General features: G+C 35.2%; 2 protein-coding genes across 9 annotated transcripts in view; one reads left to right on the plus strand and one right to left on the minus strand.

Annotated features, from left to right (window-relative positions):
* The first annotated feature begins 244 nt into the window (after positions 1-244).
* On the plus strand, positions 245-1,644 carry CT83 (cancer/testis antigen 83). The gene is made up of 2 exons (XM_086387233.1): positions 245-452; positions 1,319-1,644. Exons 1-2 carry the CDS (start codon positions 378-380, stop codon positions 1,604-1,606), a joined length of 363 nt encoding a protein of 120 aa, XP_086243359.1. The 5' UTR covers positions 245-377; the 3' UTR covers positions 1,607-1,644.
* Positions 1,645-1,815: 171 nt separating this feature from the next.
* The window catches only part of SLC6A14 (solute carrier family 6 member 14), a 446,075-nt gene continuing 431,870 nt past the window's right edge, over positions 1,816-16,020 (minus strand). For all 8 annotated transcript variants that reach the window (XM_086387224.1, XM_086387223.1, XM_086387225.1 and 5 more), the window contains 7 exons: positions 12,386-12,614; positions 10,498-10,623; positions 8,790-8,908; positions 8,135-8,234; positions 7,765-7,874; positions 5,384-5,551; positions 1,816-4,269 (listed from right to left, as the gene is read on the minus strand). In XM_086387224.1, the coding sequence (XP_086243350.1) occupies positions 4,123-4,269; positions 5,384-5,551; positions 7,765-7,874; positions 8,135-8,234; positions 8,790-8,908; positions 10,498-10,623; positions 12,386-12,614 (999 nt within the window). In that variant the 3' untranslated portion in view covers positions 1,816-4,122. The remainder of the gene's footprint in view (positions 4,270-5,383; positions 5,552-7,764; positions 7,875-8,134; positions 8,235-8,789; positions 8,909-10,497; positions 10,624-12,385; positions 12,615-16,020) is intronic.

The following is a 16,020-nucleotide window of genomic DNA, read 5'->3' on the forward strand; positions in this document are numbered from 1 at the left end:
AAATCTAGCATTTAACCAGTCAATTTGGTGTTTTACTTCTACTGTGGTTCAGCTTCCCCAAAATCCCAAACTCTCCCACCATCTCTAACTATCCTAACTGTAATCAGGTGTGCGGTATGTGCTGCCTGGTTTCCCCTCAAGCTGGTGTTACGTCATCAGATTGTGACGTACCGCCCCCTGTGCGTGCTCAATTGTGAGGTCACACGCTCTCCGGTATATAAGGCTGGACGCTGCCTGGTATCCCACTTGCACCAGGCAGTGAGGGACGCTGAGCGTCCTGGCCCGTGGCTTCCCGGGCGGCTAGTGGCCCCCTGCTTCCCAACTGCCAGCTGTGTGCCTCAGTGCCCGAGAAGAGGGAAGAGATTTGAAGAGGCACCATGAGCTTCCTGTTCCTACTAGTGAGCAGCATTCTGTTTGCCTTCATGTTTGTCTTCTGGAAAACCTGGTTTCAGGTAAAGTGTGTAAGAGCAGTTGGAATTAGATGAAGCTCGACAAATACATGGCTTGGGGAGGGAGGTGTGTTTAAGAGAGTAGATAGTAAAGAAAGAGTAAGGCGGGGGTCACCCCATTCCTTTCTCCTTTGAAAGGGCTCAGATGTTGACTCTACCTCACACTTCTCCCATGTTGACCAGTAGTTCCACAGCTGTACTGTGTTGTGAAAAGCCCCAAGTCACTAGGTGATGGGGTCAGTTTTTCATCCACTTGAAAAGTACAGCAGAAAGTGTCCATCTGCCCCCTCCCATTTTAAGAAAGTGTAACTACTCTCTTCCTCTCTGGCTTTTACTACCCCCATGTAATTCTGTTTGCCTCTTCCTCCCTTGTATTTTCATTTTCAGTCATCTTTATGACAGCTTTTGGTGGGGGAGGGGGCATCACAGATAACTAAGGTCAAAATGTGGGTTTCCTGGTGATGTTTAAAGTTCCAAGTGAAGTGCTTTTAGATAAGAATGAAACAGGGTCCAAGTATAAGACCTACTGGAATGCCCAAGAAATGTAAGCCAAGGCTATGGCATTTTGGTATCAGAAGGCTACTTTTCATTTTTTTTTTTTCTCTCACTCTTTGGGAAAGACATATTTCCAAATAAGTATTCATTCAACAGATTTTTTTTTGTCTTTTTTTTAAATTTTATTTTATTTTTAAACTTTACATAATTGTATTAGCTTTGCCAAATATCAAAATGAATCAACAGATTTTTAATCTTGGGGGAGGTCAATCAGTTCATTTTGGTAAACCAAGACTAAGAATGTTATTATTTGGTGGTATTTGGACATTGCTAAAGTCAATAAACTACATATGTTTAATTTCCTTCCCTTACAGAGAAACACTGGTGAAATGTCATCAAATTCAACTTCTCTTGCACTAGTAAGATCATCCTCTTCTACTCAGTCAACTAAGAGCAATACTGATAAGAGTCTTTTGGTCAACAGTCTCTCTCGGGATATCTTAATTAATTTCCCACACTCAATAGCCATGCAGAGGCGAATATTGGTAAACCTCAGGATCGTGGACTACAAGCTGGCTGAACTGGAACAATTCCTAGTTACTAAGGGTTTAAATGGTGCATTAGTTAACCGGAAATCCACTGACAAGCCTACAGAAGTGTAATAACAATTGAGGCAATCATTAAAGGGACTTTGAGTGGATTCATTTGATTATATGTGTTTATACCAAATGAATTATTATTTAAAAGGGGAGGGGTGCCAAGTCAGATACAGAATCCAGACACTGTCAGTTTGCTTACATTTAGAGAGTTGATTATGTTGCTAACATATTTTACTGGAGAAGAAATGAAAGCACAATAGAGACAGAAACAGTTTGAGTTATTTTCTTTTTATTAGTTACAGTAAAAAGAATATAGTTGAGATATAGTGATTTTAATTTGAATTGTGAAAGTTTTTTTTTTTTTTTCTAGTGGTTTACAATACAATACTGTAAATGTCTCCAAGTTTGCATTAAAGTAAATGAGATTTGATGGAACTTTTTTCCATTATGCAGAATAGTCTAACACTATTGAATCTGTGTAATAATACTAAGAGCTATCATTGAGCACCCTAAAATGTGCCAGGGACTCTGTTAAGATCTGTGCTTTACATACTTGTAAAGATAGTCACAGAAACTCTTAACTACTCTTCATAGTCAGCTATTGAAGTAGACTACTTTTCCAGCACCACCTCTGCTACTAATTAGATATTTCATTAGAAGTGTGCCTAAATCTTCCCTGAATTGCAAGTCACCTGTAGAAGATTATATGCATTTTTTTTATTTGGGAAAAACCCACACCTCAAATAGCACCAAAATATAATGGTAGAATGTATATAATATAATATGGTTTAACATTAAAGTATTTATATGCTGTATTTAGCAATCTATTTTAAATATTTTATAAAATCTAGTAATCTGTTGACATTCACTAACAGCATTTGACCTACCCTCAAATAAAACCCTCAGAATATCTAACATAAGTTCATCTTATGTGTGTTAGTTGCTTAGTCGTGTCTGACTCTTTGCAACCCAATGGACCATAGCCCGCCAGGCTCCTCTGTCCATGGAATTCTCCAGGCAAGAATACTGGAGTGTGTAGCCATTCCCTTCTCCAGGGGATCTTCTTGACCCAGGGATTGAACCCAGTTCTCCTGCATTGCAGGCAGATGCTTTACCATCTGAACTACCAGGGAAGCCTCAAAGAAAATCCTCAAAATATCTAACACAAGTTCATCATATATATATATACATAATTCACTGAGATTCTTTAATTACAGGCCTACCTATCTACCTAACTTCATGCCCCCTGCCCCCAAAATAAGTTACCAGTATAAATTAAAGGAAAACCTTAATCCCTTACTCATTTAATCTTCAATCAAAAGGAAAAGGAATTTAAAATGTGTAGAATTTATAATGCTTAAATTTATTCTTTTATTCATCATTTGACAAGAACAAAAAGCAGTAGTATATGTGGTTCTTAAACATATTTTAAGAGTCACAGATTTCTTTTGATATTCTGATGAAAAATATGGACTCTTGCAGTAGAAAAAATGCATATACACATACATATAGAAAAATACTACATGTAATTTCAGCCTCATACAGTCTCTGAAGCCCATGTTAAGAACCTTAAGAATAACTGAAAAGTTTCTTACATAGTTTGGTAATCCTAGATTGTGATGTTAAACCAGTTGTAAATGATATATAATCAGTGTATAAATCTATTAATGATATGATGTTTTCATTATCTTTTGTAAAGAAATTGGCACATAGGACTTTCTAACTTGGGTGCCCTCATTCTTGACAAGTTTCACAAGTTTATCTCCCATAAGTATGTAAATAAGTTATCACCTGTAAATAGTAACTTATTCAAGTAAAACAAAATCATTCTACTTATCTATTAACTATATATTACAATCATAAGATCTTAGATTTGATTGAAGCCATTTCCTCATTAGTATTTTGTTCTATGTTCTATTTGAAATTAGACTTCAGGGTGTATAATGAACTACTTTAAATTTTGTGAAACACAGTAGAAATTAGATGGGTCATGTATTTATTCCAACCATAACCTACAGAACACATTTTATGGGGAAAGAAATAATCAAAGCTTCTGGATTCCATATTCTAGATTTATCACTTACTGGCCATAGTTTTCTGTCTTATTTCACTATTTGTAAATAAAGAATATAACTACTAAGTTCACCTTAAAAAAGTGAACTATGAAGGCATGAAGTTTTTAGACATGAATCAAAGATATTAAGCAATAGTCTTCATATACATAGTTCATTTTTTCCTTATATACATACATGTATGGCATTCCTAATTTTCAATTTTACCACTTTCTTTTAAATATATTTATTTTCCCCAGATTTATGGGAAAGAAACATTGTATGCTAAGAAATATAAGCAAATAGTATTTAAAAACTTTTATAATAGAAAATATAACTATTTTCTAAATAATCAGCTCAAAATAAAGCCTTCAGTATATTAGAAAAATATTGTAGTGATACAAAATTTTTATTGTGAAATAGAGGCAGCTATGTATGTGTGAACAGATAGATAAATCACATTGCTAAACATTAGTAGTTTCACATTTTTGTATTACATTCCTGTTGAAATTATAAAGCTCATAGATCTCATTCTGGTTTTCTGCTGTCACTAATATTAGATATTTCATGGTTAGTCTCTTTTTTAGAATCTGACATGTTTTCATATCTTTCCCCACGATGTTTTTCCAAGTATGGCCCCCAGTTAGCAGCTGGTCTGCAGCAGGTTGCAATGCGCTGAGAAGCAAAAAAAAAAAAAAAAAATTCATTATAGAGTGTTATGTCTTCTTGCTAACCAAAATGAAATAAGAACATAGAAAAGTAAAAACGTGATCATCTAAATTCTTAATTGTCTACAGAAAAAAATGATACTCAAATTTAACCGATTGTTAATAGAACTGTGTTAACTACAAAGCCAAAATAACTGAGTATGTAAATGAGCTAAAATGGAAGTGTGTGAACCCATTCAGGCAACAGTATCACTTCACGTACTTTCATTGAATTTCTATCCTGGCTTTAGAGTAAGGGTTAAGTTAGGATCTAAACCAGTGTATGACTGGAAAGTTTCAAGAATCAAAGGGAAAAGCCATTCATCTAGATCCACTAAACACTGACCTAAATCTTGAATCCAGTCTGACTTCTGAGCCTACCTAGACATTGTCCTACTGAGATATAATCAACTCCATTCCCTTAGGCCTCCATGAAAGAGGGATAACTCAGGGTCTAGATTTGGTTCAAGGTAATATACCAGACTTACTCCAGTTTTAACATGCTATTATAGTATGTATTATAACCAGATGAAGTTTTAAAAGTGAAAATTATAAAGGAAAAAGGTCAGTTGCTTTGTGTCATCTCAGTTCAATTCAGTCTCTCAATCATGTCCAACTCTTTTGCAACCCTGTGTACTGTAACCTGCCAGGCTCTTCTATCCATAGGATTCTCCAGGCAAGAATACTGGAGTGGGTTGCCACTTCCTTCTCCAGGGGATCTTCCCGACCCAGGGATAAAACCCGCATTTCATGTCTCCTGCGTTGGCAGGTGGGTTCTTTACCCCTAGCATCAAGATACCATAACTTTTATGTGCTAAGCATTTTAATAGGGCCTGAGGATATGACAGCAATCAAGACAAGACCCCTTCTTAAAGAAGCTTATAGTCTAGTACATGGAGACACAAAAATATACATCTAGTATAATACAATGTTATACACATAGTAACAGATAAATTGTATCAGGTGTAAAAGTTACCTGAGGGGAAGAGTGATTAATTTGATCTCATGTTCAAAATCTCATATTAACCTTCATTTTGATAATACTTTATATTATAAAGTATAAATAATATTAACATGCTTACTTGAAAGATGTTTCCTTTAGCTTGAATTATGTTTATGATAGCCATGACTGGAATCCAGATAATGCAGAAAGTAATCATACACCAGCCTAGAGCAACTCCCCAGTTAGGGTATGGAATTTGACCATACTTAGGTCTACGAAACTGTATCACTGACCAGATCAAGATTGACTGTGAAAGTAAAATATGAAAAGAAAATGGTAAAAATTAGACTTTATTGCATTAATGGTTTTAGTTGTACAAATTATTAGCAGTTGTATTCCATTCCTTAGAAATAACTTATCAAAAACAATTAAGATGAAAATACATTCAAGGTGACTAAGATAATCAGGTAACTAGCCAGAAAATCAAATTCTAAATGAACAATCTAAATAACTTGTATTTGTCTTACAAAAATTAGCATTGATACAGATACTTGTACAACACGTATTTCAGTAAAATACTTTACCATAAAGTATATCTGTTGAAAGTAAAATAGTATCTGAAATTTATATTATTGAACTTTCACTTATAATAGCATGATTTTATTCTGTGCTGTCTGGAGGAGGAAATATGGCAACCCACTCCAGTGTTCTTGTTTGGAGAATTCCATGGACAGAGGAGCCTGGTGGCCTATAGTCCATGGGGTCGCAAAGAGTCGGACATGACTGAAGTGACTTAGCATGCATGCATTCTGTCCTGTAAGCTAGCCAGCATATCAGTTAGTTCAATGAGAATGTAAGATACATTTTAGTGAACATGCCTTGTGCCTTGCTTAGCAGTAGTTTCTATTTATTTCCCACTACACAGAGTACCCCTTACTCCACACCCAAAACATACAGGCAATTCACACATGGGTACATAGTTACCAAAGCACTTTCTTATTGGAAAAAAAAAAAAAGATGTTTGGGTAACACAGTGAACCTTAAAGATTAAAACATTTTAAGGCCAAGTTTTTTAAAAAGTGTTTAAAAAAAAACCCTACTAGACTGTTGCAGCATTAAAACTAATTATATAGAAATCTGTAAAGCAAACAAAATGAAAAAAAATTCCTTTAATTTCATTATACTAAGTTTATTTCACAATTACCATAATTTCATGTAATTATAAGAGTGGATGAGGGATAGGAGTCTAATATGTATGACTTTATACAAAATAGATGGTAATGTATATCATTTAATATATAATACCTTTGCATTTTAAAGTAAATCCAGTTGTCAAACCTAGAAATCAATGAAATTAGCTGGCTAAAATGTCTAGTTAGATTTTCTAAGTTGAGAAAGGGCTTATTTTATTATGGAAACTTGTCAAATGAGGAAAACAATATTTAGTAGCACTGTCAAAGCCAAATATTAAAAACACCCTCTAAAATAAAGTGTAGATCAAATTAACATAATACCCTTTTCTAGGGAAATCATTGAAGCATGGAGGCAATGAGAACCAAAACTCATCCTCAATAAAGTTTCCCCCTGCCCCACCCCCACCATTATCTCTAGCCCATAGTAATTTTCTGTCCCATGAAGTGTTTACTTGGCATTCAGCCTTTTACTGTCCTGAACTGTTATTTAAATTTATTTTTTGCGTTCCTTCAGCTCCTGCTGCTGCTGCTGCTGCTAAGTCGCTTCAGTTGTTTCCAACTCTGAGAGACCCCATAGAGGGCAGCCCACCAGGCTTCTCTGTCCCTGGGATTCTCCAGTCAAGAATACTGGAGTGGGTTGCCATTTCCTTCTCCAATGCATGCATGTGTGCTAAGTCGCTTCCGTCATGTCTGACTCTGTGCGACCCCATGGACAGCAGCCCTCCAGGCTCCTCTGTCCCCGGGATTCTCTAGGCAAGAATCCTGGAGTGGGTTGCCATGTCCTTCTCCCTTCAGCTCCTAAATCACACTAATTTTTAACATAAACTATTGCCTCTATTGACGCACGTGAGTTTTTGTAATTTCAGATACTACTTCCCATAAAAATATGCATTAATAACTGAGTGTTGTTCCTTAGCAGTTAGTATATTTAGATTGAATTCCTTGAAGGCAGAGACTGGGTCTTAAACAGAGAGGTTAAGAACATTGTAGGTGGCTCAGCATATTTTTTACGGAATGAGCAAATGACTGGTTTTTAAAAATTTATTGTATTGATAATTTTTAAGTATCTTGTCCTAGGTACTTTTTAGGATACCTTTAAGTCTCAAATAGTAAATGTTTAAGCCTATGGCCTCATAAATAATGCAACAAAGAAGGGTACTGTAATTTTAGCAACTTGTAGGCACCAGTCATGAAAAGTTGAAAATCATTGATTGTAAAATGATATTAATTTTCTTTATTGTATTTAATGTAAATAATTCAAGTTTACCTTACAAGTGTTTAAATATATATATTATTGATACCAGATTCATGGCATGTTAATACTTACTATTAAAAGGATAGGCGTAATGACAAACCAGCAAGTTCTCCACCATAGCCAGAATATCCACCTTTTTGCTCCAATCATCATTTCTATATCGTCAATAAACCTGTTCCCTCCTAAAAACAGCAATAAAGAGTGCATTCAGCCCTTACTCATACTTTCATTCATTAATCATTCTGGCTCTAAGTTGTCTTTCTATGTCTAAACATTTTCCTATACTATAGCAATGAAGCATATAATACCTTTAACTACATTTTATTCATAATAAATTTTTGCCCAGTATATTATACTTAATTATTATAGTAAACATAATGAAAAGGAATAAAACTAAGTCATTTTAATCAAATGTGTAGATCATTCTGTAGTCACTATTTACCATAAATCCAGACGACTCCTATTATTTCCAGTATAGCTGCAATCAGAATGCCCCATCCAGCGCAGAAGTGGTCAATCAGATTAACCCAGTATATTCCAGCCTACCAAAAAAAAAAACGTCAGCTACTTTTAAATATAGTTTTAGTTACTTTTATGATTGATGAGGTACTCAGATTGAATCTACTAATTTGATTTTAATATATGCTCCTTGGTTTCACCTCTGCCAAAATGTAAAAGGGAATGTTTCAAATGTAAACACAAATGGGCCTTTACATATCTCAAACAGGCTGTACCTTTTATTCTATTATGAGTCCCTATTAAAAAAAATAAGCATTTAGAATAGTTGATTATAAAAATGAAAGGTAGTGTGCTCTTTCGTAGTTGCCAAGAAATATAGACTATATTACAGCCTACAAAAGTTAGAGCCTACAAAGTCTGTAACTTTATTGTAATTGGGGAAATTGTCCACTATTGGGCTCCCCCCACCAAATTATACATGCTATTGAAATTGTGTTATGATGGCGAAAGAATCTGGGTTAAAACTCAGAAAATCTTGAAGTCTATACTAAACATGCTCTTAAACCATGGCTTCCTCATTTAGATTATAAAGTACGTTCCAACTAATATTTTGTCTATGGAAAAATACTGTAGTATACCTGAGTCACACAGATGAGGCCAAGGAAAAACAAAACCAAGCAGCAACCCAAAGTTATGGGAGCCCTCATTTTCTTCATCACTTTGGGAAATAAATCTTGAATTGTCGTGGTAATCGTTTCTTCAGAAGGAAAAAAAAATGACATGTCAACTCATTTGCCAATAATTTTAATCATAGAAATCAACTTCTATTAATCAAATTTACAAATATATGTTGAGAATATACTCTGGGCCCAACTTCTTGCTTTTAAAAATCCATAGGGTCCTTTCTCTTGGCAGTCACCACTCATCAGTTCTGATTAAAAAAAATCAAATACAGCTCTATTTGTTGTTTTTAGTCTGTTTTATAAGGTTTTTCATTGGTAGCAATTATAAGGTAATAGTTTCCAAAGGGCTGAAGAAGTTTGAAAGAGGGTTATAGGGAAGGAAGAATTTTAGTAGAACTTTGAAATAAGGTGAATTCACACGGCTACAGAAAGGCCTTCTAGGTTTAAGAAGTAAATATGTTCATGAAACAGGGTACTGGCTAAAAGTAGAAGGATATATGAGTAAAGGATTAAGAAACATGTTTGAAATTTTTGGAGGGCTTTGAAAGTCAACTGGAGGAGGCTGGGCTTTATCCTATAAATTATTAAAATGTTTTATGTAACAGTGTGATATGACAAAAATGGTTTCTGAATTTTTAGTTGTGTACCCTAGGGCAGGAGGAGAAGAGGACGACAGAAGGTGAGATGGTTGGATGGCATCACTGACTCAATGGACATGGACTCTGGGAGTTGGTGATGGAAAGGGAGGCCTGGCGTGCTGCGGTTCATGGGGTCTCAAAGAGTCAGATAGGACTGAGCGACTGAATTGAACTGAACCCTAGGGAAAATTCCTGTGTGTAAAGAGAACCATATATAAGAGTCATTACTGCAGCAGTGCGTGTAACCACTACAATATTGTAATTAGCCTCCAATTAAATTAATTAAAAAAATTGGAAATAATCCAAATGCCCATAATTATGGTAGCAGATTGTGAATTAACTTGGTGACTCAGATGGTAAAGAATCTTCCTGCAATGCTGGAGATTCGGGTTCAATCCCTGGGTCGGGAAGAGCCCCTGGAGAAGTGAATGGCTACCCACTCCAGTATTCTTGCCTGGAGAATTCTATGGACAGAGGAGCCTGGCACGCTAAGTCCATGCACAGAGAGTAGCAAAGAGTTGGACATGATTGAGCAACTAACACATGTCTGTGTATCAACATGGATTCATAATACATATAGAAAGCAACTGTCAGAATGGTATGTATGCTATGAAACTTCACATTTATGTGAAAATTTAAAAATTTTATCTTATTTATGGATATATATATATATACAATGTACACAAATAACATATATAATCCATGGTGACAGTTGCTTTCTAGGAAGGAAGAAATGTGAATTGTATTAGGCAAAGAAACATAAAGGACTTCAAATTTATCTGTAACAGTTTATTTTTATTAAAAAATGTCTGAAGCAAACATAAAATATTAATGTCTGTTCCTTTCAAGTATCTGATACATGAGTACATTGTATTTTTCCATATTTAAAATTTAAGTTAAAAAGAATTTTCAGAAAGATCATTCTTAGAGTAAAAGCTAGACAGGGGCAACAAGGGTAAGAAAATGATGTTTTGAAATAGAGTAAAATATGAGAGGGATATGTTAACATTGGGAGTATTACTTACCAATGGAAGCGAACTGAGAGTCAAGACCCAAAGTCAAGAGCATGAAAAAAAATAATACGGACCAAAATGGCCCACCTGGGAGTTGAGCTAAAGCTTCTGGATAGGCAATGAATGCCAAATCAAAACCTAGGAAAAATTAATGGAATTTTAATTTAAGTTAAAGAAAATTAAAGAAATTCACATATTTGAACATTTTTCAAAGTAAGATACTAGAAAAATCTCAATTTGGCAATCCAATGGATAATATACAGTCTTTAGCAACTGTTTCACTATCACTTTTTAAAAGTGTTTATGTAGGTTGTTCTATAATATGATAATGTAAACGTGTTGTAAATTAAGCTAGTGAGATAAATTTTGTAAATGGTACATTTCTCACATAAGAAATCTTAACTACATCACTGATATTGGGCTGATTTTATTTTTTTTTAGTTAATGAAGAACAACTGTCTTAAACTCCAGTCAACTCTCTTTCCAATGTTTACCCAATATCACAATATGTAGTGTCATTTATTTTTTTCACTGTACATTTCACAGCTGTGTGGTGCCAACTTATTTTTTATTGAAGTATAATTGATTTACAACAATATTCTGTTAGTTTTGGTATACAACATAGTGATTCTGTATTTTTGCACATTATACTGCATTATAGGTTATTACAAGATAACAGGTATAATTTTAGTGCTATTTAAATTATTATATGGACACCTGCAAGATTGTATGTAATAAAACTATAAATTGAGTCTTATTTTCTATTTGATGTATGTTGCCTTTCGAGACACTTGTTAACATTTTTTAAATCATATTATGTGATACTTAGTTTAAGTATTTTAAGTGTCTCCAACCTCTCAGGGCACCGACCTAGGCGTCAGGAGAATTTGCTTCTAGCCTACGCTCTATCACTTCCTAATTTTTGATCTTCTGCAAGACATAACATTTCTATGCTCAGTCCCGTCCTCTGTAAATGAGGAGCTGAACACTACATGATCTCCAAAGTCCTTTCTAGTCCCAACATTCTATTCTCATTCATCAGTCTCTCCACCAAATGATACCAACAATAGGTAGAAATTTAGTAAGAAAAACTGACTTAAAAGAACCCTAGACTTCTGTTCCTAAGAGTCTTCAAAAGTGAAAGTGTTAGTTGCTCAGTTGTGTCTTTGCGACCCCATGGACTGTAGCCTGCCAGGCTCCTCTATCCACGGAATTCTCTGGGCAAGAATACTGGAGTGGGTAGCCAGTCCCTTCTCGAGAGGATCTTCCCCACCCAGGGATCGAACCTAGCTCTCTTGCATTGCAGGAGGATTCTTTACCGTCTGAGCCACCAAGCCGGATAATTAAGCATCTCTAGTTAATGTCTTTAAAGTTAAGACGTTCATTAATCAGATTCCTTTAAAGCTGGACACAGCTGTATACGCAAAGTCAGTTGGGTTTCAATCTATATGACATTTGTGCATTTTAAAAATTCAGATATAATAGTGTAATTGTACATGGATTAATTTTCATATATAGTTTCTCTCACATATTCATATATATATTAATACACACATGTATGTATATCTGTATGTATATTTATATACATACACGCAGATGAAGATAATGTAAAGTGCATAGCGTGATGCCTAATACTTGCAATTGTGCTGTAAGTAGTTCATATTAACAGTAGTTCATATTAAGCACTAAACAAAATTTGGAAAAAACTTTAAACAATTGTTCTGTAATATAGTCTTGTTTCTCAGATCATCTAAGAATTATTATATGATTAAAACAACCAAGTTATTTAAGATGAAATGAGAAAGAAAAAATACCCTAAATCTTGAGTGCTTTAATTGCTATAAAGTATATCAGTGTTTCTTAAATGAGCTATATACAAGCTATATATAGCATTACATACCTGATTTTACAACTTGTGTGACTTCCTTTCCAGATATATGAGCCATGTGTCCCAATATAGAAAAAATAGCAAATCCAGCGAACACACTAGTAAGGCAATTTGTCACACAAACTACAATGGCATCTGAGTAGCAGTTGTTATTGAACTTATTGTAAGATGATAAGGCAACCAGACCACCCCAGGCAACTGACAGAGAATAAAATATCTGTGTGGCAGCATCTTTCCAAACCTATAAAAGAAAATAATATTTTAAAACACTTAATTTTTCATTTGTATAAAATATTTCATATATACAAGTGAATAACTTATAAAAACAAAACAAACACCTAAATACCCACTACTGAGCTTAAGAAATAAAATGTTGCTAGGCTATTAAATCCTACCTGTGCTCCTTCCTGATTATATCACACTTCCAACTTCAGTGGTAACTGCTATCCTGACTACTGTGTTTATCATTTCTCTGGTTTTCTTCACATTTTTACTATCCTAAACAATATGGCATTTAGCCTTGCATGTTTTTAAGTTTATATAAAAGTTATCTTAATGCATGTTAACTAATACAACCTGCATTTTCCATTCAGTAGTATATGAGATTTATCCATTATCAATTTGAACCATATGAAATTTCAATTCAACTAAATATTGCCAAATTATTCTCTGAAGTGGTTGTATCAGTTTGCACTCCCACCAGATGGTATGAGAGTTCTCACTCCCCCACATCCTTGCTAACATCAGTCAAAATTTTGAATGCTGTCCAAACTAATGGCTGTGAAATGAGTGTTGATAACCTTAAATAATTTATAAGGCTTAGCATGTTTTTATTTGTTTATATTCTATAGTTTTTTTTTTTCCTGTGAAATACCTGTTCACATATTTTGCCAGTGTTTTAGTTGGGTTATTTGCCTTATTTGACCTCTAGGAATTCTTTATGTAGTCAGATTCTAATCCTTTATCTGTTATATGTCTTAATTTTTTCTCCCAATTTGTGGCTTTTTCCCCCCTCTTAACATTGTGTCCTTTGATGAACCAAAGATTTTGTTTTAATGTAGCTGAAGGTATCTATCTTTGCTTTTATGTATTGTCCTTGATTTCTCTGACTGAAAGAAAGAATCCTTAGCCCAAGGTCATAAAGCTACTATCCTATATTTTCTTCTAAAAGACTTAGTTTTGCTCATATCCTTAAGTTCAATTCACCTGAAATTGAATTTAACGCATATTAATATAGAAATCCAAATACATTGTTTTCTAAATGAAATATCAATTGAAGATAATTGATATTATCCATTATATTATTTGGATATCAATTGTATCAATTGGATAGTCCATCCCTTTCCCATTGATCTGTATCCCCACCTCTGCCACATATGGGGTTCAATCCCTGGGTTGGGAAGATCCCCTGGAGAAGGAAATGGCAACCCACTCCAGTATTCTTGCCTGGAGAATCCCATGGATGGAGGAGCTTGGTGGGCTACAGTCCACGGGGTCACAAAGAGTCAGACAGGACTGAGTGACTTCACTTTGACTTTCAATCATCCAGTTCTCTCATTCCATGTTTTGATTAGAGCCCCATCAGCTGGCCTTATCTCTTTAAGCAGTGCTCACACTCTTCATCTAATTCAACCCCTTCATCTTTCCCCCTTTCACAATTTACCCCTCCTATGTCTTTGCTAAAGGGCAATAATTAGTCTTAGAAACTAACCTAGGTAAATCCATCTTAATAGTGAAATTCTATAGATATAACAGTACTCTGAAGAAAAATCTAATTATGGAGACTTCAAATAATAGGGTTGGCATGTAAGTAGGCAAAAGTGTATTTTTAGTCTATCTGGAAATATGATTGGTTAATGGAAGGCAGGCCATGTTAACATGGTGGCTTAACAGTTCTAGCTCTGGAATCAAACAGAATGAAGTCTAAATCCAATACCTCTCACTTTCATTGAATTTGATTTATTTTAACATTTTCAAGCCTGTTTCATCTGTAAAATGGAGATGATGATGATAATAATAGTAGTAATAACTATGTGTCCTAAGAATGATGTGAGAATTAAATGAGATAACATATGCAAAGCAATTAATGGGATATTCAATGATAGCTATTATGTTTTTATGGAAAAGAAATATAAACTGATACTCAGTTTCATTTGTGGAAGTTAAAAACAATAATTTTCTCCTTGAAAGGTATGTAATCTATTTCCAATTTTAATAGAAATAAAGTTGTTAGGAGTAAATAAATATTTACTATGTCTTCAGAATATAGCTTGATATTAAGTGATTATTAGGAGAAGGCAATGGCAACCCACTCCAGTACTCTTGCCTGGGAAATCCCATGGACAGAGGAGCCTGGTAGGCTACAGTCCATGGGGTCGTGAAGAGTCGGACTTGACTGAGCAACTTCACTTTCACGCACTGCAGAAGAAAATGGCAACCCACTCCAGTATTATTGCCTGGAGAATCCCAGGGACGGGAGCCTAGTGGGCTGTCGTCTATGGGGTCGCACAGAGTTGGATACGACTGACATGACTTAGCAGTAGCAGCAGCAGATGATTATTATACTAAATTGCTTTTATAATGGCAGGAAGCCAGTAGAAAGTAAAATGGATGGATAAATAGATGGGTAGATAGATGCATAGACAGACAGCTAGATCATGGTTATTTCACTTATACATTTAACAATTGGTTATATTTAAGTGGTGACTCAGCAGTAAAGAATCTGCCTGCCAGTGCAGGATATGCAAGAGACTCGGGTTCCATCCCTGGGTTGGGAAGATCCCCTGGAGAAGGAAATGGCAACCCACTCCAGTATTCTTGCCTGGGAAATCCCATGGACAGAAGAGCCTGGAGGACTACAGTCTATGGGGTCACACAGAGTCAGACATGACTTAGTGACTAAACAACAAGATAAGAAAATCATGTGAGGAATAAGATGCACTCATTTCTTAGGGAGTTTTACATATCAGGTTGGCTAACACAAATGAACTTTTTGGCCAACCCATATTAAGAGATGAACAACATGCTTATGTTAGTCTCTCAGCTGCTTTGACTTGATACATTATGCATGCATATGTGAGTGGGGTGAAGGGGTCTGGAGGTGGTGTGGCAGCTCTCAGTTGTGTAAGAATGCTATGCATACCATGAATGATATAACTAGGCTGCCTAGTTCCAAACATACTTATCATCTCTATACCTACCCATCTCACAGCTATATAAAAGACTATTAGTTTAGGGATTGCTGCTGCTGCTGCTGCTAAGTCGCTTCAGTCGTGTCTGACTCTGTGCGACCCCATAGATGGCAGCCCACCAGGCTTCTCTGTCCCTGGGATTCTCCAGGCAAGAATACTGGAGTGGGTTGCCATTTCCTTCTCCAAGTTTAGGGATTAGGAAATCTTAATTCAAGATGCACAAACAGGCTATGTAAATTTAACTAAATGTGAATCTTCCTGGGTCTCAACTTTTATCACTCTAAAATGAAGGAGTTAGTAAAACAATCACTGGAGACCCCTCTAGCTATCAATTTGTGTGGTTCTCTACTCCCCTAGAGATATCAATAAAGAAAAGGAAAAATACATACTTGTGATTGCATGCTTAGAATATAAATTGGAGAGGAATAAAAAAACATCTAAGAAAAATTTTTCATT

The sequence above is a fragment of the Bos grunniens genome, chromosome X (genome assembly GCF_055505025.1).
Source record: "Bos grunniens cultivar Pamir isolate PY7600 chromosome X, Bosgru_T2T1.0, whole genome shotgun sequence".
Classification (NCBI taxonomy): domain Eukaryota; kingdom Metazoa; phylum Chordata; class Mammalia; order Artiodactyla; family Bovidae; genus Bos; species Bos grunniens.